The 24889-nt window shown below is 44.3% G+C and overlaps 1 protein-coding gene and 1 long non-coding RNA gene across 6 annotated transcripts in view; one reads left to right on the forward strand and one right to left on the reverse strand.

Moving 5' to 3' along the window:
* The window catches only part of Gm40474, a 35451-nt gene that overhangs the window by 2405 nt on the left and 8157 nt on the right, over window positions 1-24889 (reverse strand). The window contains exons 2-3 of one of the 3 annotated variants that reach the window (XR_872871.3): window positions 19811-19988; window positions 2755-9662 (exon numbers count right to left, since the gene is read on the reverse strand). This is a non-coding gene — a long non-coding RNA (predicted gene, 40474). The remainder of the gene's footprint in view (window positions 1-2754; window positions 9663-19810; window positions 19989-24889) is intronic. The other 2 variants (XR_003950094.1, XR_872870.2) reach the window with 2 other exon arrangements.
* Acot4 (acyl-CoA thioesterase 4) lies at window positions 16523-23992 on the forward strand. Of its 3 annotated transcripts, none has more exons than XR_003949990.1 (3): window positions 16523-18236; window positions 21106-22105; window positions 22460-23335. XR_003949990.1 is itself a non-coding variant. In NM_134247.3 (3 exons), the coding sequence occupies exons 1-3, from the start codon at window positions 17780-17782 to the stop codon at window positions 23063-23065; spliced, it is 1266 nt and encodes a 421-aa protein (NP_599008.3). In that variant the 5' UTR covers window positions 17648-17779; the 3' UTR covers window positions 23066-23992. The 3 variants fall into 3 exon arrangements, 2 of the variants coding, with proteins under 2 accessions (XP_017170456.1, NP_599008.3); NM_134247.3 differs by having other exon boundaries at window positions 17648-18236; window positions 21106-21308; window positions 22460-23992; XM_017314967.2 differs by lacking the exons at window positions 21106-22105; window positions 22460-23335 and adding an exon at window positions 19908-20220.

The raw sequence follows: 24889 nt of genomic DNA on the forward strand, positions 1-24889 counted from the left end.
GCAAAGTTCATGGCAAGCTCTCAACTAGGTAACTTCTGTTCACAGCTCTGGGAAGTGAGCCAAGAATGGGGTTAGCTGCATAAAGTCTGTGCACCCTGGCAGCCAGCGGCTGTGTGAAAACCATGCCGTCCATTTAAGCTCTCAAGGGAGATACATAAGATCTCAATTCCTGATTTCAATATTAGATTCCTCAGAAGACACTGAACACCCAAGTCCAGCGGCTTGGGACAAATACATAGTTGTGAATTTCAGGGTAATTTAGACAAACTTTCCTGACAAGAGAAACTCTTTTTTTTTTTTTTTTAAATATTTTCTTTTTTTTTTTTTTTAGATTTATTTATTTATTTATTATATGTAAGCACACTGTAGCTGTCTTCAGACGCACCAGAAGAGGGCATCAGATCTCATTACGGGTGGCTGTGAACCACCATGTGGTTGCTGGGATTTGAACTTCGGACCTTCAGAAGAGCAGTCGGGTGCTCTTACCCACTGAGCCATCTCACCAGCCCCAAGAAAACTCTTAAACCCTCAGAAGCCTCAGTCCATTGGGCAGTTTGAGTGTTGAGGGTGTGGAGGGGGAAGGATCTGAGGGGGACAGACTCTATCAACCATGCTATGTGGACAGAATGTTAAAAAAAAAAATCGCCACATACTGCCGTCTGGGGAATAGAGCAGATTAGTCACCTACCACTACAGTAAAATTCACAATGTAGGCGAAAGAAAGTCTTTAAAGTATGCCTGTAAATGGTAATATGATAAAGAAAGTCAAGAGATGTCCACACATACTTGAGACATAGTTGAGGTAGAGACGGGACATAGGAACTGTGGCATCTAGTCTAGTCCTGACTAGTCCTTAGCAGAGTGCTATCCACCTGGGACTTCCTGGGTCATGCTTTCAACTGGATATAGTGAATCTTTCTTCAAGATGAGATGAAAGCCAGATAGTGGTGGCACACACCTTTAATCCCAGCACTTGGGTAGCAGAGGCAGGTGGATTTCTTAGTTCAAGGCTAGCCTGGTCTACAGTGTGGGGAGCCGCCCTCACATTCGCCGTTAAAAGATGGCGCTGACATCCTGTGTTCTAAGTGGTAAACAAATAATCTGCGCATGTGCCAAGGGTAGTTTTCCACTACATGTGCTCTGCCTTCCCCGCGACGACAACTCGGCTGATGGGCTGCAGCCAATCGGAGTGACACGTCCTAGGCAGAGGATGATTCGCCTTAAAGGGGACGGGGTTTCGCCATTCTCTCTCTTGCTTTTGCTCTTGCACTCTTGCGCTCTTGCTCTCTGGCTCCTGAAGATGTAAGCAATAAAGTTTTGCCGCAGAAGATTCTGGTTTGCTGTGTTCTTCCTGGCCGGTCGCGCGAACGCGTGTAAGACTACAGAGTGAGTTTCAGGGCAGTATGGGAAACCTTGTCTCGAAAAACAAAAACAAACAAAATGTGGTGAAAATTTCTAGTAAACAACATCATGCAGAATGAGAGTATACAGCCTTCAGAGTGCATTCACATTTCTTTCTTTCTTTTTTTTAAAAAGATTTATTATTTATTATATGTAAGTACACTGTAGCTGTCTTCAGACACTCCAGAAGAGGGATCTCATTACCGATGGTTGTGAGCCACCATGTGGTTGCTGGGATTTGAACTCTGGACCTTCAGAAGAGCAGTCGGGTGCTCTTACCTGCTGAGCCATCTCACCAGCCCCTGCATTTGCGTTTCTTAGAAGAATGCATTTGAAGTTTCTCAGGGCCCCTTTTACCCATCAGGCCTCTCTGTTCTTCATAATGTCCTGTTCTACAGATGGAGCGCAGTTTATATCCATTCAACAGTTAGAGGACTTTGTCTTTGTTCAGTCTGAATATTATGAAGAAAGTTGCTACCAACACTTGAATACATGATTTTGTGTGAACACATGTTTTCTTTTGGTTTTGTCTTTTAAATTTTTTTCTATTTATGATTTTTTGAGACAAGGTTTCTCTGTGTAGCCCTGGCTGCCCTAGAACTTGCTCTGTAGACCAGGCTGGCCTCGAACTCAGATTGCCTCTGCTTCCTGAGTGCTGGGATTAAAATGTGCCATCATACTGTTATGCGAACACAGTTCTTCACTTCTCTTGGGTGAACACTTCACCAGAGAGAGACAGCTGAGTCCTGTGGTAAGAGGAGGTTTGACTTGTGAGCCTGCTGCCCACTAGTTTCTCTAAACTGCATGGTTTTACATTACACCAGCAATACGTGACCTGCTGTGCATCCTTAGTGACAACTGGCACTGTCCTGTTTGTGGGGCAGGGGAGGACGGTATTTTTGTTGTTATAATACACTTGTCAAATATTTTCAATGTCAAAAATACCAAACAGACTTCGTTAATATCCATGGAGATGTGAGATTCTGAGTAACCAAAGGAAACAGAGATTTCACTGAAGGGCGCTTGCAGGCTCGAGCGTAGCCAACATGGCGTCAGCAGGTCTTGTTTCCCCTTCCCCCTTTCCTCTGCCTTGCTAAACAACTAGATTACTTTCCTAAAACTAGCCACCAAGGTCTGTTCCCTTTTTTTTTTTTTTTTTTTTTTTGGCCACTTCCTATGCCTGACTCATTCCTGAGGCTGGTCACTGAGGTCCAAGTACCAAAACACCAAGGTCCAGCAACCAACACCCTCCCCCATGGACCATCTTAATTGCGTGCCTAGATCAGAATTTACCAACCCTTCCCAGCTCATCCCAACACAGCCCTCCCCCGCTTCCCCTCATAGAATCAATACCTGCAATGCTCTTTGCTGCTGCTTCAGTCACCTGGACTCTCGGCCTTGCTTAACAAAGGATCTCTTTGTGTTTGGAACTTGGTGTTTGCGTGTGATTTGTGCCTCTCCAGGGTCCAGAGCAGTGCAACCCAAGGTACAAAGGTTCCTTCTTTAGCCAGGACTACTCTCAGATGTTTGAAGACTAGAAGAAGTCTTGTATGAAATTTTGATTGTCAGAAGAAAAAAAACCAACTAATGTCTGTTGATGCTGTTGCTAAGAGTCTCCGTGTGCTTATTTTTTTATTCATTTTAAACGTTTAGCTTTGGTTTGGTTTTGTTTCTTCCCCAGAACCAGGGCCCTATCCTGAGATTGTGAACCATTTTGGAGTTGGAGGTGGCCTCCTGAATTGTGGCTAGGATGCTTGGAAAGGGTTTCATCACGATGGCATCAGCTTTTTATAACTATGATGACCTCCCCCAAAGCATGGAGACCCTCTGCCTGGAGTATTTTGAAGAAGCTGTAAGCGATATGTTTAACCACCCAAGGGTTAGTGTTTCTTCAAGTTTTATGTCCCAATCCCAACACTCAGGAGGCAGAGGCAGGCAGACGCCTGAGTTCTAGGCTAGCCTCATCTACAGAGAGAGTTCCAGGACAGCCAGGGATACACATAGAAACCTGTCTGAAACACTGGTGATGATAGTGACGATGATGATGACGATGACAATGATGACACACTCCTAACGCTCATCTCTCTCCTACTAAGCACTAGATTTTCTACCACCCACCACAGATTCTTTTCTTTCTTTTCATGTGTATGTATGTGGGTGGATGTATGTGTGGATTCAGGCGCATACATGCAGATGTGTCTATAAAGGTCCAAGAACAATGTCAGGAATTTTCTATTGTTCTTCTGTCTTAGTCATTGAGGCAGGGTCCCTCGAGCAAGCCTGGTGCTCCTCCTTCATAGGCTGGAATTGTGGCCACCATGGCCACCTGGCATTAATTACATAGGTTCTAGGGATCCATACTCCTGAGGTCTCGCCTGTGGCAAGTGCTTTAACTGCTGAGTCACCTCCTTACTGGGCCCTTGCCATAGTTTTTTTTTTGTTTGTTTGTTTGTTTTCTTTTTGCCATAGATTCTTTTTTTTTTTAAAGATTTATTTATTTATTATATGTAAGTACACTGTAGCTGTCTTCAGATACCCCAGAAGAGGGCGTCAGATCTTGTTACAGATGGTTGTGAGCCACCATGTGGTTGCTGGGATTTGAACTTCAGACCTTTGGAAGAGCAGTTGGGTGCTCTTACCCACTGAGCCATCTCACCAGCCCTTGCCATAGATTCTTATAGCAAACATTTCTCACTGCTTTTATATTAGTAAATATATTGTTAGTTGAGATGGAATTCTGAGTTCCACGATGCTACGATTTCATAATACACTTTTGAGAATCTCGAGTTTAATGACAGAACTGGTGGAGGACAGGAGTGAGCCTGTAGAGAGAGCACGCCTGTTTGTATGTGACAGACTTCTCTCCCTTTGCGGAAGCCCAGGTTAACTTTAAGGAGACCAGTTCCTATGTTTGGGAAATGTTTTAAGGTTTCTGGAGAACCAGGACAGTATGTAGCATGGCTCTGGAGCTGTGAAGCCAGGACTTAACAAACAAATGAAAGGGCTAAGATGTAAAAGGCACAGAGAGTACAAGAATACTTTTTACTTACTTTTATGTTAGAAACCAAGGTGATACTTAAGAAATTTTGGCCTCCACAATCCCAGTGAGCTACAGAATGTGATGATGGGCAGAAGGTTGTGTCAGTTATTCTCATCGTTGCTGTGACCAAGTGCCCAATAGAAGCAACTTTAGATGGGATTTATTTGGGGCCACAGTGTGGGAGGTTAAAGTCTACTAAAGTATAGAAAACACAAAAATGGAAGTTGCAGTACAGAAGCTCACATCTCAGACATCAGGATACATACAGCTCAGGCCGGAAGATGCTGGGCTATAACCCACGCACCGCACCTGGGTGGTCTACTGCTTTTGGGCAAGCCCCTTGTCCCAAAGATTCTACAGCCTCCCAAAACAGCAGCACCATCTGGGTACCACGTTTTCAAACACAGGAACCTGTGAGGAGCGGGTGTGGCAGCAGTCCCAAGATGGCGCCCGGGACTGCAGCTAAGTCTTATGACTTGCACCTGACTTCCTCATACACCTGAAAATAAGCCACAACCATCGTGAGAGCTGCACAGGTGCACCATGATGCTGGCGGTTTAAACAAGTCCATATTTGGTGGAGGCGTGCCCCTGCTGCCCTGATTGGCTGAAGCTGCGTGCCTGGTGAGGAAGAGGCCTCTGAGAGGGTGAGTTTGAAGCCTCTGTCCTTAGAACAATTAAGTAAACTCTCTAGCTGAGGTAAATGACCATGCTCTCTCTTCTGTCTTACTTCCTGGTTAAGGCTAGACCTTGAGAAGTCACAGTATAATAATATTAGGGAATTATTCCTCCCTTCCCTCGGTATCAGTGCTATGTTGTACAAATCCACTGGAAGAGATGGGTCTGTTGTCAACTGCATCTGGAGTCAGCTAAAACTCCAGCATCTGCGCATGCCTGTGAGGGACTTTACGCTGTGATGGTTGGAGGCGGGGAAAGACCCACGGTTGAGCTGAGCACGTTCTGGAGGCAGCCTACATCAAAGGACATGGGAGGGCAAAGCTTTTGCTTTCTGCCTGCTTGTCCTCTCTCTGACTGGCAAGTTTATCTACCCTGATGCAGAGGCATCCCCTGCACTGGAGTTAGAACCTACTTCTTTGGAATTCCAGTGAAGATCGAAGAAGAGTCTGCAGCTCTCTAGGACTTCCCTGGGACGCCAGCATTAGATTGGAATCGCAGAGACATCCGGTCTTGTGAAATGAACAATTTCTAAATGCCCTCGTTTGGCCTCCAGAGGCACCAGGGTTTTGTGTGTGTGTGTGTGTGTGTGTGTTTGTGTACAAAAATACATAAAGAAAAACAGCGTGTATCTGTAACATAGAGTTACAAAATACTAATAATAAACCCACATGGAGTAGGAAACTGTAGGTCTACCAGTGACTCTGCCAACTGAGGTGAGATCAGGAGTGTTATCAGACAATGTATCAGGTAGTGAGTGGAAAAATTCCAGAGGATTCCAGCTCCAATCATTTGACTCTTCCTAGCCAACTTCCGATCCCTTGGGGGCACAGAAGGGCTGTTCTTGTTAATCCTTGTCTAAAGTGTGGAATTGTAAACAAAATAAATTAGCATTCTTTTTTAGGTGACTTGTTTGGGGTCTATTATGTGTAAGAGAGCACATGGAAATAAAGTTGCTTAAGATAAAAATCACTTTTTTTTCAAGACTTTAAACTATGCAAGACATTAGGAACAAATCCCCTCTATTTGACTCATGGTTGGAGGGTCTACTTTGATGGCAGAGAGGTTGGTGCTGACTTTCAACCTAGAATTCAAACAGATCCGTGAGCTAGGGGGGAACCCACCTGGACCTGGTCACTGGCTCCTCAAGCTGAGCTCTGAGTGAACAATCTAGGAACGTGAAGCAGAGTTACAAAGTAACTCTTTGTCCTCCCTTTGGGGCCTGCTAAACATCACTCTTGCCATATTCTGTTGGTCAAAGCAGTTATGAAGGTCCACCCAAGTTCAAGAAGAGTGGAGTATAACTCCTAAAAGGATCGTAGCAAGATTCTAGACAAATACATGAATTGGGAAAAGAGACTGTATCTAGCCACGCATTTCCTTTATATGCAAAATATACCCATCCCTCCTTGATCAAAGCACCATGCTCCCTGTAGGTCCAAGAGGCTTGGATACAGATGGGGTTCCTCAAAGGAGTCCCTTGGACATAGCTCCTTGAGTATCTTTCTTCTGCCGAGTGCTTGTGAGTCGGGTTAACTATCGCTAGGAATGCAATCCATGACCCCATGCTTGAAGAGAAATAAGATAACATCGACTGCTATTCCTATTCAAAACAGAAAATGGGAAGCCCTCAAGTGCCCCTGACGTCACCTCCCAATGCTGGGAAGCCCTCAAGTGGCACCCCCACCCCTGTCACCTCCCAATGCTGAGACCTACTGAGCACAGATTGCGGATTTACACTCTGCTTCCCCACATGACTTGCTCTCTCGTGTTGCTGGTTCCATCAACCTTGGTTGAAATCCTTGTCATAAAAAAATTGAATTAGAAACCACAAAGCCTGTTCAATCTGTTTTCCTGATTAAAAATGAGAGTCCGGAGTTGGTTCTTAACGCCCTTTTCTCCAAACCATCTCTTCCCAATGTTTGACAGAAGTTAGACATCAATGGAGAAGCTGAGAAAGGGGTCAGGGCACAAAAGAGTTCCCACATCTTGCCCTGGAGCTGTGGACACAGCTTAAAAAGAGTGTGGTGCAGGCTCTTGGGAAAAGACTTCCTTTCAAACCATAGATAATCTTACACCTGAGGTGCTAGGGGGCAACGTGGATAACAGAAAGTAATGAGACCCCACACAACACCTTGAAGTAATCTCAAGAAGGAATTAATAATTTCTAGCTCAAACTAATTCTTAAAAAAAAAAAAAAAGCATATGGGAAATGGATAACATTGTCTAAACCGGCAAATCAGGGAGGAGGCGATGCAGGGTGGGAAGAATGAAATCAATAAAACAGTTTGATGCTAGACACTGGGCTACCCTGTCTGTCTCACTTAGGAGGCCACAAGCTTCAGCCGAGTGCAGTGAATCTACTTCTGCTTATAGTAAAGACCAGCTTGCTTGCCGGTTGATATCAACTGTCAATTCTGTGAGCTCTAGAATCACCTGGAAGCCCTGCCTCCAGGCCTGTGTGGGATTATGTTGTAAGCAGGCCCACAGCCTACATGAACTGGGTATTTCTGGAAGGCAGGCTGGGGCTGAAAGAGACTTAGACTTCGAGAAAAGAAAAGATAATGAAGTCAAGACAAATGTTCTGATCAAGGCCCGAGACTTTACTCAGAGACTGTGCTTAAAAAGGGGAAAGCCCATCCCCCACCAATCCATTCTTGGTGCCTGGAGCCAGCCTACAGGCGAAGTGCAGGATAGGATGTGCCCCCAGAATATCTCAGGGGCCTCTCAGCAGGTAGCAGTGTCTTGGAGGAGAGCAGTGGCAGGTGACAGAACAATAGAGCCATCTAGGTCCAAAGGCTCCACCCCAGGTGGTCTCATTCTCAGTGGCAGCAAGGTTTGCATCAGCCCACTTCAGGCTGGGGGAGGCTACAATTTTCCCCCTGATTATATAATAAAAATAGCTGGACCGAGACATAAAATTTTATTTATGCTCCATAGTCCTGCCTGGGAGTTATGGTGGCTGGCGGCCATGCCTGTTTTAGGATCTCAGATTTTCCTGAGCCATTCTTATCCCTCAAGGAGCATACATGCAGCTTGTTTGTGTTTATGTTACACAAACATGGCTCTGTGGTGTATTATTAACAAACCACGGCCTCTTGGCATGTACCTCTGTCTTAGATTGATATGGCTCCAAAATCTGGTTGCCCGTCATTGACTGTCCGGCCCTCATAGCACACCTATTCCCAAATCAGACCAAAGCCACAATATATACTGAATATCCTTCTTCATATTGATGAATTTCTGCTACCTGCACTTGCTGGAGGCAAGGCTGCATGCTTGCTGGAATCAGGCTGTAAGGAGAGACTAACCTGCCTGACAAACAAAGTCAAGATAGTTGAAAAGCAACAGGATAAAAGCTTCTTTGTGGAAGCCCAGGTACTTTATTCAGTTGCAAATTAGCAACAATCAAGCTCAGACTCTGACCTCCTGGTGTTGGGGAGCTGGCTTTGAGAATTAGCATAAGAGCCTGAGATTCTCTGAAAGTGGAGGCTGTGCTCCAAATTAACTTTTTTAGCTAAAAAGGATTTTTAGCCATCAAGGAGGTTAGAATCATACTTACTAGAAGATTCAAGTGGATCTGTGTCCACTTGACGAACCAGTCTTTCAGGCAGCCATCGCGCTCCATCTTCTTTTTGTGAAAAGAGGCAGACAGAACCTCTTCCCCAGATTAAAACGGGGACTGGACCATTCCACATATTAGTTAATGGGTCCCGCCATTTAATCATGACATAAGAACTGGAAGTAACTGGATGCCAGTGGCGATCTGCTGCAGACTGACCTTTAACATCAGTTTGCAAGAAATTTAAAATGAACAAGAAAAAAGCAAGATGTGCTTTTGGTGACTTTGGGGGTATAACTACAACTACATAAGATATCCAGCTCGCCCTTTAGAGGAGCCGTCAGTAAAAATCAATAGAGCATTATATAAAGGCTGTAAGAATGTCATTTTAGGAAATATCACCTCATGTACATTTAAAATTTTTATCAACCTATCTTGAGGATAATGATTATCTATAGTTCCTACAAATCCTATTTGAGCAAGCAACCAATCCGTACTGTGCTGCTTCAGCCAAGTATCTTGGTCTACGCTGTAAGGCTGAACAATGATATCTGGCTCTTTGCCAAAATAAGTTAGTGCCTGTTTCCTTCCAAGTATGGTCATCTGAGCTACTGCTTCATAATATGGCAGGATGTTACGTTTAGGAGAAATCCTCAAATGTATCCACATTAGAGGAGCCTTTTGTCACTGCGGAGAGCCGTGAGCAATTGCCATTACAAGATGGCGCTGGCCTCCGCTGTGCCTAACTGGTAAACAAGTAATGTGCGCAGGTGCAAGAGTAAATTCGTGCCAAGTAGCAATGAGGTGATGGGCGAGCAACAAATCAGGTGCTGACACGCCGTGCGGAGGAGTATATAAGCAGCGCCATTTTCCGGGTTCGGGGTCTTCCTTCTGATGAAGCAGTAAAGCTTTGCTGTAGAAGAATCCGGTTGTCCGAGTGTGTTCATGCTGGCGAGACACTAGCTCGGGATATGCCACAACAATCCTGTAGGCATATGAATTGTATGTGTTAAAGTCAGGTCTCACATCTCAAGTTAAGAAGCTCTCTGATGCCATAGAGACAATTAGATCCCCAGCAGAACAAGAAGCTGATGTCACAAGACCCATTGTAATGCCCAAGTCACAAGGACCCCCAAAGACCACCTAGGAGCCAGTTCCAATGCAAACACTAGGGGCCTTTATTACAAGCTTGAGAGCAAGTTCTCTCATCAATCCCCGTCACAGCAAACCAGAGAGCCCTGAGTCGTTGGGTGCAGGGTATTTATTGTAGTTACAGCAAGCTTGGGGAATTTCTATACAGGCCAGCAAGTTATAATTTTAAAAAATGCATTTCTGTCGTAATCTGTAGGAAGGAACCAAAGACAGGGGCAGAACCACCTGACAAACAGGATGGCCGGGTTTTCTATTCTCTGCAGGATGTCTTAGGTTGTCTCCTTGTACCCTGGTCCTGCTGTTGCCAAGGGGAGGAGGAGGGTTGTCATAGGGTGTTTCCTCAGAAGGACTTTGTGACTTTCTTCCTGGATTTGAAGTTAAGCCCCTGGTCTTGCACCAAAATGGAGTTTCTTCAAAACGGAGTCAGTTGGGCTTTACCCCATTGATGGAGAATCTCTCTCTTCTTACTTTTTCCTCTCTACTTTGTTATCTTTTATTCACATGGATAATGACACATTTAAAACTTGAGTCACCAGCCAGCTACAGCACATGACTGCCCACACCTAAGGAATCTTCTCTGCTGCCATCTAGTGGGGGACACTGACAACACACCAGTGCACTTGGGTTCAAACCATACCATTGCTGCCTCTCCACAGCACATTCATAGGTGTCCAAAGATGGGGCGGCAGATGCCAGGGCCTCCATATTAGCTCATGGTTAATGAGGAGGTGTCTGTACTGTAGATGACACCCCATTCTGAATTGGGAAACTGAGAAATAAGTACAGAGAATAAAAGCAAACCCTGCGTGTTCACACCCGAACTCGCCCCGCTCCTGGGTAATTTTAGCTTGTTAACCTTAACACTAAGTTTGCAAGTAAAATGCATGCTGCAGGGTGTCTTTGGTCACATCTATAAGAAGTCTGTGGACGTACAACTCCTAAGGGAATAACACTGGTCCTGTGCCTGGAGAGTGTATTAGTTACTTTCCTATGGCTGTGACAACACAGGAAGCAGATTTTAAAGTCAGGTCTCACATCTTAAGTTAAGCAGCTCTCTAATGCCATTAATAGAGACAATTACATCACCAACCGGAGGGAACACACTGAATATCAATCAAGATGCAGATCCTGGCAAGGGACAGGGCAGCTGTCAGGGACTCACCTTCAGACAAGCCTCTCACATTCACCCTACCTAGAACTGGGGAAGGGAGGGCATGCTCCTTGGCTTTTACCTATGAATGTTTCACACTTCAACCTTCAAGGAAAATGTTAAATACTCAAAAACCACAGGAAGCTGGGCGTGGTGGCGCAGGCCTTTAATCCCTGCACTTGGGAAGCAGAGACAGGCAGATTTCTGAGTTCAAGGCCAGCCTGGTCTACAGAGTGAGTTCCAGGACAGCCAGGACTACACAGAGAAACCCTGTCTCGAAAAAAAAAAAACACAGGAAATATTCAATTATCCCATTTAATAAAGTGTTTCAGGAGAAAGGCAGGACACAGTGGCCAGTCTGAACTTGGGGGCAGCGCTTCTTACAGGACCTTGGAGGTAGTATAGCTTTAAAAGACTCTTATATTCATTACTAATTTGTGGTGCTGGGGCTAGAACTTAGCCTGTGATTGCTGGCTAGGGCTCTACTGTTGATTCCCACCCCAGCCCTTGAATGTGATGTTTCAGGGTATATGCTCTGTTCCTGTATTTGATGAATAAGGATATTTTCATGACCCTAAATTATAGGATTTTGTATAAAAACCTCCCAAGTGATATCATTCTAGATGTGTGTGTATGTGTAAAGAGTGCACATATGTGCACTATTTTTGAAATATTTAACTCTTCCTCTTTCAAGAAATTAGAGGCAGTGCTGTTGAAGGGGAAGGATGATGTTGGTAGTGAACAGATACATTGTAAAGCAAACAAACAAAGAAACAAAGGAATTTGTTTTTCCCTTTGTAGCTCCTGCTCCTGGAATAATGACTCTGAGACTGATTATTTATTAATAAATGCCTAGGCTCATTCCCCAACTAGCTGGCAATTAATTTAACCCATGTAAACTATCCTATCTCTTCCACATGGTTAATTACCTCTCCTCAGCTTTATGTGTCCAAGTCTGGGATGAATCCTCTGTATTCTATACTGAGTTCTGTATTCTGTATTCTATGCTGGTTTACACCTGTCTTCCCAGTTCCCAAGCAAGTCTCTCACACCTCTCACTATTTCCCAGAATCCTCTCTCTCCCCGTCATTGTCCCATCTCCAATTTCCTGCCTCAGCTCATTGACCAGTTTTTTTGTTTTTTGTTTTTTGATAGGCGCAGCATATAAGAGATTCCCTCTCCAATAGATAGATTAGATAGTCAGCAGATAATGCAATATTATGTCAGTGTCTTGTTCTGTTTATATAGCAGGTCTGCAGCGCAGCACTATAGCAATGTTTGTTGGCTAGCCAATAAAATTACATAAGTAATCAATGGTCCATGAAACATTTACTCTCTTAACCTCTGTATCAGCTGCATCAGAGGCAAAGGTCTTGGCAAGGACCCAACTAGGTGACTTAAAGATCAGGGAAAGAGTCAACAGGGATCTGTCCCATCACGATAATGATGAGACTTTTATACCCAGACTGGCAGTGGTTGTCTTGAAGACGGTGCCTTCCATTTTGTTTATGTATTTTATTTTGTGACTGTTCTGCCTGTGTGTATGTATGTGCACCACATGCAAGCATGGTGTTTTGGGAGGTCAGAAGGAAGGTCAGATCCCCTGGAACTGGAGTTACAATGATTATGAGCCACCACCCTGTGGATGCCTGGAACTCCATCCCGGGTCCTCTGCAAGAACCACCAATGCTCTCAACCACTGAGCTGTGTCTCCAGCCCTGTACTATTGTTTGACTCTCAAAAGTCCTCCAAAGGCTACATGCTAAACACTTGGTTTCCAGTCTGTGGCACTACTGGGAGGTCATATGACCTTAGGAGGTAGGGCCTGATGGAAGAGGTTCAGACCACAGGGAGCATGCCCTTGAAGGAGATTTCACCCCTCCCCCTCTGCTTCCAGCTGCCAGGAAGGGGGCAGCTCTGCTCTGCCACAGGTGTCCTGCAATGGTGTTCTGTCTGACCACAGACCCAGGGCAGTAAAGCCGAGCTGCTGTAGATTGGTATCTCTGAAGCCAGGAGCTAAGAGAAGCCTTTCTTTCTTGTAGTAATAAGCTGGGTAGCTCAGGTGGTTTGTCACAGACAGGCAAACCTGATTCTTACATCTCCCTTAAAACCTAAGTGTGGGGTCTGGGGTAGCTCAGTGGTAGAGCCTTGACTAACATGGTTGTGGCTCATGAAATAGAAACTCCTACTTTGGCCTTCTCCCTTACATTTTTCCTACTTTGTGTTGAATAATACACTTAATGCCATATTGTCAACATTAGCGTCATATAGTGTTTTTACCATTCCAGATTTCTGGAAAAATGACTTGACCAAAATGGCTATTTCAATTTCTTCTGTCCACCATTCTGCTAAAAATTCCAACACCTGAATATACTCCTGCCTCTAAGGAAAGCAGGCCTGTCCAAATGATATCTCCTTGTGCTTGTCTTCGAGTGTCTGAGACAGAGCGAGTTCTATGTCATGACCTTATCTCATCATCAGATATTACCAGAGTTCTTTGACATAGTAAGAGATGAATTTCTCTTTCTTTTTCTTGACTTCCTTTTTTTTTTTTTTTTTTTTAAGTTTACGGATGTAAGAACCCTAATAAATTCCAGTCTCTGAAGGCAAAGTCCCTCAGTGCTCAGCTGTGGTTTTGAAACTCTAGATTAATGATCTGTTGGGTAAGAGAGATAAACGTCTGGATTTCTAGATTACATAAACCATCTGCTCTTCTCCCCAGTGCACTGCAAATAACCTGAGAAGCACAAGTCATCAATGTGCCTTTTCAGACTAAGACCCAGTTGCCAAGTGTGATAAAGAGAAAGAAATATGTTCCAGGACAGCCAAGGCTATACAGAGAAACCCTGTCTCAAAAAAAACAAAACAAAACAAACAAACAAAGAGAGAGAGAGAGAGAGAGAGAGAGAGAGAGAGAGAAAGAAATACAAAAGAAGGTGGCTCACTCCTAGCTAGAGTCATTAAGGTGGGAGCTTTGACTCATTCTTCATTTTCAGTTATTGGGTAGCTTCCTCAATTTAGATAATAAGGATCAAGGAAGAGTGACAAAGTAGAAATAAAAGTCATTTGTTGTGCATCCTTTATGCTAGCATCGGTCATGAAGTGGAAATACCACCCCAGGCACATCAGATCAAACCTATGGCATGGGCTGCAGGAAACTGCAGATCTCCTTCAACAGAAGCTAGACAAAAAAGCTAGACAAAATTATACTTTTTTGTTAAAGGAAGGTGGCAGATGATGGCAGGTCTTCTGTTTGTTAATTAAGTAGATGTGCTTCCAAACAGGATGGTGCACCCCAGTGTAGAATTAGGGTTCAAATAAACAAAAAGATGTGGTGCCCAAGCCTCCCCAAAAGACTGTCTTGTTGGAAACCTTAAACAACAAAGTGCATAAAATCAAATCATGTGAAAAATAAAGCCACAAATGAATTCTATGACAGCACAAATAAATCAGGTCCTCATGGGAAAAAAACAAACAAACAGGAAAATAGAAACAAAATGAAATGTCTTTGCTTTGAGTATACATACAGTTCGGTTTTGTAAATTAACATCTTTCTTCCCTGCATGCTTGATTGATGCAACAGAATAGACTTTCCCACTTCCCTGATGCTCTGCCCTTTCTCTACCATCCCACACCACTGTCATTCTCCTTTCTAACTTCACCACTTTTCCTTATATTAGTTCAGCAAACATACAAGAAGTTTAGAGCTTTCTTGACTATCATGTTGAGGGCAGACCAGGGGGAGGATAACTCCTGCAATGTAAAACAAGAGACATCACTTTCTAGAACTTTGGGAAAGAAGCTATCAAAACTCCTATTTATTTATTTGCTTTGCAATATATACGATTTACATTTATAAGAGGGAGAATTCATTCTCCTAAGAATGATTAAATAAGCATAAATCCGCCATTACGTGAACATTTATGGTACTGGCTGTGGTGCCTGTGAAGAAAGTAAGGGACAACATATTGATAACTCTTTGCCAGCTTGGAAATCAAAGTGAGGCACCTATCCTCTCTCATTTGCTTTGTATCAAATCTGTTCTTTCCTTTTGGTCACTATGACAAAAATTCAGGTTGATGAAGAGATAGCTGAGAAGGGCGCACATAGGCACAGCTAAGGAAGTTTGAGGTCACACTGCTTGCCTTCTTGCACACACTCATGGGTGGCTGGGCTTTTATAAGGATGATATATGCTCATTAGATATGATGAGGAGGATTTAATGATGATGACAATCGTAAATCATTTAGGTTGGAACCCCAGAATGGCTGCTTATTAGCTGCCAACATATCCAAGCCACTAATTCTTTATAACAGCTAGCTATTCTTCCTGAGAAATAATTGCAAATACGTGCATTAAAATAGCTAAGATATCTGAAGAAGAACGAAGACCAAAGTGTGGACACTTTGCCCCTTCTTAGAATTGGAAACAATCACCCATGGAAGGAGTTACAGAGACAAAGTTTGGAGCTGAGACAAAAGGATGGACCATCTAGAGACTGCCATATCCAGGGATCCATCCCATAATTAGCCTCCAAACGATGATACCATTGCATACACTAGCAAGCGTTTGCTGAAAGGACCCTGATATAGCTGTCTTTTGTGAGACTAGGCCGGGGCCTAGCAAACACAGAAGTGGATGCTCACAGTCAGCTATTGGATAGATCACAGGGTCCCCAATGGAGGAGCTAGAGAAAGTACTCAAGGAGCTAAAGAGATCTGCAACCCTGTAGGTGCAACAACATTATGAACTAACCAGTACCCCGGAGCTCTTGACTCTAGCTGCATATGTATCAAAAGATGGCCTAGTCGGCCATCACTGGAAAGAGAGGCCCATTGGACAGGTAAACTTTATATGCCCCAGTACAGGGGAACGCCAGGGCCAAAAAGGTGGGAATGGGTGGGTAGGGGAGTGTGGGGGACTTTTGGGATAGCATTGGAAATGTAATTGAGGAAAATACGTAATAAAAAAATATTTTAAAAAAGTTTTAATTTTAAGCTTAAAAAATAGCTAAGATATTAGATTATGAAGTTTTATGAAAATTATAGCTACCATTTATGTGATATTTACTCTATTCCTGGTACATCCAGTTCTCAAAACACTATGATGTAACTACTGCTATATCTAATATACAAGGAAGCTGTAGGGAAGAAAACCTGACTTGAAAGCATGTAACTGTTCCACAGAAAAATTCTTCTTGTCCCGATTCTGGGCTGTGGACATATAACAATAAAGTGAAATCAGCACCTCTCCTTTTGAAAAAATTGTCATTTAAACATCATGTTAAAATTGCTGATAACAACCTTCTTAGCAATATAATTCACAAAGTCCCTGCTCATATTTTACTTTACGTTGACCAAGGGACAGAACATCGCCTCAGTTGGCAGTCAGGGCCTTCCTCACCTTTGCACTCTTCCTTCTGGAAGGTTCAGTTTGAACGCCTGCCTTATGTGTATCTAGTGGCATGCCAACAGCATCCTAAACCCCAGCCAGATGGCTCCACAAGCACTCATATATCTGCATCTTAGGCTGCACCATTTCTAAAAAAGATTTATTTTATGTATGTGAGTACACTGTAGCTGTACAGATGGTTGTGAGCCTTCATGTGGTTGTTGGGAATTGAATTTAAAGACCTCTGCTCGCTCTGGACAACTATACTCACTCAGTCCCTGCTCACTCTGAACGAAAGATTTATTTATTATTATACGTAAGTACACTGTAGCTGTCTTCAAACGCAGCAGAAGAGGGCATCGGTTCTCATTACGGATGGTTGCGAGCCACCATGTGGTTGCTGGGATTTGAACTCAGGACTTTCAGAAGAGCAGTCAGTGCTCTTACCTGCTGAGCCACTCCCTGCACCATTTTATCAGCCCATTGGACAACACTGGACCTTGGATGAAGCCAACTTCTCAGAGAACTTTCTATGGCACCCTTGACACCTGCTCGGCCCCTAGAACGTTCAAGCCGCCCTTAATAGCACCCCTAGTAAAACGGGGTCGAGCAACCACCTCTGTGGCCTCTTCATCCTGTACCAGAGAGCCATTTGCATCTCATTGAATCTGGGCTTTGGGGCCAGGAGAGGATGTTGCCCACTAATTAATCTTGGCTGTCAATTTAACCACATCTGGAGTCAACTAAACCCCAAGCAGCTGGGATTGCCTGTGAAGGATTTTTCTTGGTTGGATTATTTTGAGGTGGGAGACTCACCCTAAGTCCAGATCATTTGGCCCTAAATCCAGATCATTTGGCCCTAAATCTGGGCCACACAAAAGGACACGGGAGAAGGGACGTCTTCGTGTCTCTGTCTGCGCATGTCTCCATCCTGTTCGCTATGTTCATATTTAGAGAACCCTAACTTAACACAGTTGCCTTTCTCAATTTAACTGTGCATTCTAGTTTCTGTGCTGGGAGCTGTAGCATCCAGGGAAGTTTTTGTAAGCTGAGTATCTTAAGACTAAAGTGGTATAAAGTTGTAATTTATTACAAAGTTCTTGCTCTTGGTTCCGTTTTGTATTTTTATAAAGCTGCTGAATCCACGGAAGGATCGTACTTTGCCTTGATTCATTCACTTGGTGTGTCATCACCAATCACTTTCACAACACCACGTGGGAGTGGCGAGAAGCAGAATCCTATAACCTGGCTCAGCCCCGAAGCATGACCTTTGGCCGGTCTGTGCCCAAATTGCTGACAGATCATGGTTCCTCTCTTGTCTGGGTCCTAGAGACGCACTAGGTCGGCTCCACAGCAGGCCAGGCTCCGCTCCGGACTCGCGTGGCGCTCCCCGAGGCCTCCAGCTCCTAATGGCAGCGACACTGAGCGTGGAGCCCACGGGCCGCAGCTGCTGGGACGAGCCGCTGAGCATCGCCGTGCGCGGCCTGGCCCCCGAGCAGCCCGTCACGCTGCGCTCTGTCCTGCGCGACGAGAAGGGCGCGCTCTTCCGAGCCCACGCGCGCTACCGCGCGGACTCCCACGGCGAGCTGGACCTGGCGCGCGTGCCCGCGCTGGGCGGCAGCTTCTCGGGGCTCGAGCCCATGGGGCTGCTCTGGGCCATGGAGCCCGATCGGCCTTTCTGGCGCCTGATCAAGCGCGACGTGCAGACGCCCTTCTTGGTGGAGCTGGAGGTGCTGGACGGACACGAGCCCGATGGCGGGCGGCGGCTGGCGCGGACGGTGCACGAGCGTCACTTCATGGCTCCCGGGGTGCGGCGCGTGCCCGTGCGCGAGGGCCGGGTGCGCGCCACGCTCTTCCTGCCCCCAGGTGAGTTGGGTGGTTGAGAGGTGGGAGCGCGCCAAGGGCTGAGTCTAGGGGTGGGGTTAGGGTTTCCTAGGAAGGTGCTATTGGCCATTTCAGTGGTCACTCAAACAGGTTGGGGGATTTTCATACATTAGCAAGTGCCCTTTGCTTGCATTATCTCATTTAATCTCTGTCTATCCCCAAAAGATAGTGTTATCCAGCTGATGAAAAACACAACTGAACTTTGTTGCAATACGAGGTTAGGAAAAATGAGACAGAGGAAACTGCCACATTGTCCTTGACACACGCAGCCCCTTCTCCCCACTCCACCCCCACCCCTAGTCAGTACATACAAACACACACACACACATACACACACACACACAACCTCAAGGGTTAAAGCCATAGTACATCCAGATTAGCATAAATTGGCTTTGTTCTTATTGTTTTTGAATTTAACCTTATGGGGGCTTAGTGGTTAAGAGCACTCACAAGCGTTCTGCCATTAACTTTGGAAAAGTAAAACCCAATTTTAAAACAATTTATTACTTATAGAATTAATATTAGAAGCATTACCATCATATTACAAAGTTTGGCTGCCAATTAATACCTATGAATACATGCAAGCTTTAATGTTTTATTAAAGAGACATTACTTAAAATTTTATCTTTAATTCTACTTTCTAGGATAAGAATCACATTAATTATTATCTCAACTAGAAGTATCTTTAGAGACCCAGCCTCTTGGCCTGCCTTATGCCACGTGTTGGAAGGACTTTAAACTTGAGTTATCAATTTTAAGGCTAACCATCTGTTACCAATGTAACAACTATTAATCTTAACTAATAACTTATGAGCTGATTGTGAAAACACTCAGAGCATATTACCAATTAAAAAAAAAAAAAAACAAAGGAAGCAGTTACATTTAGACCAATCAGAGAACATTAATTTTTCTAGCTATAATCATAGAATAAAAAGTACTTTATCATTTGCCAAACACATTAATCACGAATGTAGAGAACCCTCTAAGAAAAAAAAAAAGTTTATCAGCTTTTTTACCCCAAAACTAAGAGGCTGTAGACTCTCCTTTTTTCCTATAAGGAACAGCTTTTCCAGCAGGGGCCCTCTTGCCGTGTGCCTGTTTCCTGGTTGAAGCATGTGGCCGCTCTCGGCTTTGCAGATAAAGTTTTTTTTTTTTTAGCCATCTTTATTATCCAACATAAAACATAGAACATTCATTCATTCAGACTGGACACGAACATACATGAAATTGAACAAATGAACAGATTGGTGCACCAGACATTAGACAAAGACACAAAAGGGGCAGAGTACTTCTGCTGTAAAGCCCAGAGAGAACAAAGCAGGGCACCCCTGAAATTTCTCTCTGCTTTTTGGGACATTTTCCTCCCGCATGATGCAGTTTTTAACTGCGGCCATCTGCCTGATTAGTAATTTCCTTTTAATAAACCCTTTCTTTTCTCACGCCTAACTGGGAGCTACGGCTAACCACCTGTTACGTTCCTAGCCCCTAATAAACCTCACTGGTGAACCTAAGTGAATTAGCGTGCAGGTTTAACGCTGTTTCAACTTAGCCCATACCGACTTTCTCCGGTATGAATTTCCTTTAATTATTTTCTTCTTCTATGGAGCTCCAAACCAGCAGTGCTTCTTCCAAATGTCCTCTGTTGTTTCTCAGTCCCGCGTTGGGTCGCCAGATCTGTTGCGGCTGGCCAGCGGCTCACATGTCTGGGTTCTAGTCTGAGAAGCATCTTGGAACCTGGAAGAGAAGATGGGGCTAGGCGATGCGAGAGAGACGGAGCTAAGACAACCAGGTTCTAATCAAAGCTCAATTTTACTATTTCGTGCACCGAGTTATGAAGGAAGGGGAAAGGGCCCATTCCCGCCAAATCATCCTGGAGTCAGCTTCAGGTGACCACGTCGGAACAGCAAGGCGGCAGGCTCCAGCAGTGGGAGTGGCAGAACGATAGGGTGACAGGCTCCACCCTGATGCTCTCTTCTTGCTAACAGTGAAACCTGAGCTGGGGGGGGGGGGTTAGAACCTGGGTTCAATTCCCAGCACCTGCATGACAGCTCACAGCTGTCTGTAACTCCTGTACTGGGAGATCTGACACTCTCACACAGATAAATACAGAAGCAAAACTCTAACACATAAAAATAAATGTATTTTGTTTTCTCATGTGTGTATGGTTTGTGTGTGCTGGTGCTCACGGGGCGGGGAGGGGGGTGTCAGAAGAGGGGATCAGATCCCCTTGAGCTGGGGTTGCATGTGCTTGTGAGCCCCGGTCCTGGGTCCTGGGTCCTCTGCAAGAACAGGGAGGGCTCTCAACCACTGTAACACTCTCCTCTGCCACACACTTCCCATTGTCTGCAGCCCTTGGCAGAGCAGGAGGAGGGGACAGTCTAAGGCTTGCAAATCCTCCTTCCAAAATGTACTCCTCACCCCAAGGTTTAGCATGGTCTCCTGGAACAACAGCTGATCTGTAGAAATATGCAAATATCCAGTCTTAAATGGTATCACTTATAGCATTCACCCCCTAGAACCATGGGATTGATCTACAAACAAAAATCACACACTCACACACCTTCGATTTTTTCATGTAAGTTTACAATTTTGTGTTGGGCCAAATTCATAACTGTCCTCCTGTGGCTTGTGGACCACAGTTTGGATTCCAGAAGAGGATTAAAATGCAGGAGACAGCTTAGATTTTTTTTCTCTCTCTCTCCAAAGCTCCGGTGTCTCCGTTCAGTAGTGACCCAGAGATCTGTTTGACTGGATTCATAGAAACCAACTAAACAATTTCAAAAGGTGTCTAAAAGAGAAGCGAATTCTTTGGATTGCATGATGCCTTTGCCTTGTCATGTCCCCTCTGTAGGACAAGGACCCTTTCCAGGCATCATCGATGTTTATGGTGTTGGAGGAGGCCTGTTGGAATACCGAGCCGGCCTTGTGGCTGGCCATGGCTTTGCCACATTGGCTCTGGCTTTTTATGACTTTGAGGATCTCCCCAAAGAGCTCAACGTCATAGAAGTGGACTACTTTGAAGAAGCAGTGCGGTACATGCTTCGACATCCAAAGGTTCTCCTTGTGTGCTTTACTTAATCCGTGTCCCTGGAATTATCTCTACAGAGGTGGTCTCCTGCTCCAGCTGTACTGAGGCTGTTCTGTCCTTTGTTCGTGAGGAAGTTTCTTGGGGAGATTTTCTTGGCTTTGAGCATCTAACACTTCCCCTTTCTCTGTTGCATAGCTTCATAAACATTTAATAAAATGAAATTTCATCTCATATACTAGTAAAATTCCTCTTGCCATACAGACTAGATATCTTCCCAAGCTGGCTTTATAACCTTTCATTTTCCTCTCAAATTTCGCCACAATTTGCCCACCCTTTCCAAAGGCTAACAACTACTAAGTTGGACACTGGACTCTGTTTCTATGAAGTTAATCATTTTCTAGGATTGCCTCGATGGAGTTGGACAAATGATTCACATCTTGGGCCACTGATTAAGCCACATGGGTCAACACACTGTCAAATAAAGCCATGGGTCAGATTCACTGGAAATGAGGTCCTTGCCCGACAGGCTCCCGAGACTCAGCATTGATAACCAGTCCCTAAATGTGACTGTTTGGCTTTGTCTGCCATAAAAGATTTATTTACGTTTATTTTGTGTGTATGGGTATTTTGCCTGCATTTGTGGCCATGCACCAGATGCATGCGTTGACCACAGAGGCCAGGAGAGGGCAACAGATCCCCTGGGGGTTATGGACAGTTGTATGTGGGTACTGGGAATCGAACCAGGATCCTTTGGAAGAGCGGCTAGTGCTCTTAACAACTGAGTCATCTCTCCAGCCCCTCTAGCAACATCCTTTGGTGCTCGGTAACTTCTTTTTTTTTTTTACTAACTTTTTTTTGGCTATACATGATCCACACAGGTGGAGACAAGGACAACTTGCAAGAGTCAGTTCTCCTCTTTCACCTTGTGAGGAATTGAACCCAGGTCCTCAGATTTTGCTGCAAGCACCTTTACCCACTGAGCCATCTCCTTAGCTTTTTTTTTTTTTTCTCTTTCTCTTTGGATTTTTGAAATTGCTTTGCCTTGCCTTGAACTCTCTATGTAGCTGTCTGACTTTGAACCCCTGGCCCTCCTGCTTCCACCTCCCTAGTGCTAGATATAGGCATGTTCTATCTCTGACTCTTACCTCATCTTTTTTTTTTCTTTCTTTCTTTCTAGGTAAAAGGCCCAGACATTGGGCTTCTGGGTCTTTCCCTAGGAGCTGATGTCTGTCTGATCATGGCTTCCTTCTTGAATAATGTCTCAGCCACAGTTTCCATCAATGGCTCTGCATTCAGTGGAAACAGACATATCAAGTACAAGCAGACCATGATTCCGCCGTTGGGCCATGACCTGAGGAGAATGAAGGTGGCTTTCTCTGGCATTCTGGACATTGTGGATATACGGAATGATGCTGTAGGAGGCTGTGAGAACCCCAGCATGATACCAATAGAGAAGGCCAAGGGGCCCATCCTCTTTGTGGCTGGCCAGGATGATCATTGCTGGAGGAGTGAGTTATATACTCAGATAGCCTCGGACCGGTTACAGGCTCATGGAAAGGAAAGGCCCCAGGTACTCTCTTACCCTGGGACTGGGCATTACATCGAACCACCTTACTTTCCCATGTGCCCAGCTTCCCTGCACAAAATAGTGAACGAAGCTGTGATTTGGGGAGGGGAGGTCAAGGCTCACTCCAAAGCCCAGATAGATGCATGGAAGCAAATTCTATTCTTCTTTGGCAAACACCTGGGCAGTACCCACAGCAGAGCCTCCTGTAGACTGTAGTGGGTTTGCCTGTAACAGACATGGTAGATTCAAGGTCAAATTTTAATGATCAGTAACTATGTGAATCAGTTTTCTGCTGGATGACATGAAATTCATGTTTAGGGCATTAATGGCTTATAAGTCACTGTACTGAATAAGTTATTAATCAATATGGTTATTCTACTACCAGCCTGTGCTTGTTACAGATTCGGCTATATGTGATACAATGAGTAAAGTTTAAAAACAGTGACCTCTTATTAAAAGGTATGATTTCTTCTAAGTTCAGCATTTCAGTGGTAGTTGCAGCTGTTTTTGTTCCATTTGTTGTTTTGTTTTGTTGCTTTTGGGGACAGGACCTCAGTTCTGGCCATCCTGGAACTTGCCATGTAAAGGAAGCTGGCCTTGAACTCACAGGGATTGTCATGCTTTTGCCTCCTGCGTGATAGGATTAAAGGCTCGGCCCTACCTAGTTAATACTTTAACTCCTGGCTCAGCTTTAAAGACAGTGGCTGCAGCTGCTGCTGCCTCATTTCATGTCAACTTGACAGAAGCTGGAGTCATGTGAGAGGAGGGAGCCTGATGTGTGTGCACACACACCTGAATATACATGTGTGTACCTTACACACACACAAAACAACAACCAAAAAATGATAATTTTGCCATTTCAATGGAGTAGATCCAGCCTTTAAATAATTTTTCAAATAACATTTCTGAAAATGCTTCTCACCTGTGTTGATTAAACAGCAAAGAAACAAAAAGTTGTGTTTTCTATTCAAGGTCACTTGGAGCCTTATTATTTTGTCCCATTTAAGCTACAAGGAAATGTTAAGAGTGACTCCCTAAAATTGAGACTAAAAAGGCAATAAACAAAGGAAAAGAAACTTTTAGAACTAAATTAATATGGAGATTGTTTTAAATTAAAAATTGGTCCACAGCCTTCAAAACATTATCTACATGCTCCTTTGTCTCATTTTGCAAGAAATACAACTAGATTAGCTTCTCTTTAGTCAACCCAGTGTGTGTGTGTCTCTGTGTGAGTCAGTGTGTGTGTGTATGTATGTGAGTGTGAGTCAGTGTGTGTGTGTGTATGTATGTGAGTGTGTGTCTGTCTGTGTGTGTGTGTATGTATGTGAGTGTGTGTCTGTGTATGTGTGAGTGTCTGTGTGTGTCTGTGTGTGTTGTATGCCATCAGAGCACAATTTCTGGGAGTCAGTTCTCCCTAGCATGTGTTCCAGTGATTGCCCCTGTGTGTAAGGATGGTGTGTAAGGCTGGTGTGTAAGGCTGGTATGTAAGGCTGGTGTGTAAGGCTGCTGTGTTCTGTGCTTTTGCCCACTGAGCTGACTCATTGGCCCCTCTTGTCTAGAGACTAGAATTCTAAAATGGAAGCTGTAGAATTTGGGCATATGTGTTTGTGTGTGGTTTGTATATGTATGTTATATTTTGTGTCCACATGGTAAAAATCTACTAAGAAATTCTGTTCTAATGAGCTTATGAATAAAGGGGCCATCATATAAATAAACTTTAGATTACAGTAATTGCTAGGCAGTGGGAGTGCACACCTTTAATCTCAACACTCTGGAGGCAGATGCAGGTGAATCTCTGAGTTCAAGGCCAGTCTAGTCTGTAGAGTAAGTTCCAGGACAGCCAGGGCTATAGGGAAAACTCTGTCTTGCAAAACAATAACAACAAAGATTATGGTAATTAACCCAGATCACTTCTAGTTCACATGCCTTAAGTAAACCGTTGTTAAACAAGCTTTAACAAAAATGATGTTCTCCTAACTGTTAGCAAACATTATTTTAAAGATTTATTTATTATTATACATAAATTCACTGTAGCTGACT

The sequence above is a fragment of the Mus musculus genome, chromosome 12 (genome assembly GCF_000001635.26).
Source record: "Mus musculus strain C57BL/6J chromosome 12, GRCm38.p6 C57BL/6J".
NCBI lineage: Eukaryota > Metazoa > Chordata > Mammalia > Rodentia > Muridae > Mus > Mus musculus.

Coding starts and splice junctions, on each gene's coding strand:
- Acot4 (NM_134247.3), top strand. CDS start 17,780: ATGGCAGCGACACTGAGCGTGGAGCCCACGGGCCGCAGCTGCTGGGAC. Junction 18,237..21,105: donor CACGCTCTTCCTGCCCCCAG/GTGAGTTGGGTG, acceptor TCCCCTCTGTAG/GACAAGGACCCTTTCCAGGC. Junction 21,309..22,459: donor ACATGCTTCGACATCCAAAG/GTTCTCCTTGTG, acceptor CTTTCTTTCTAG/GTAAAAGGCCCAGACATTGG.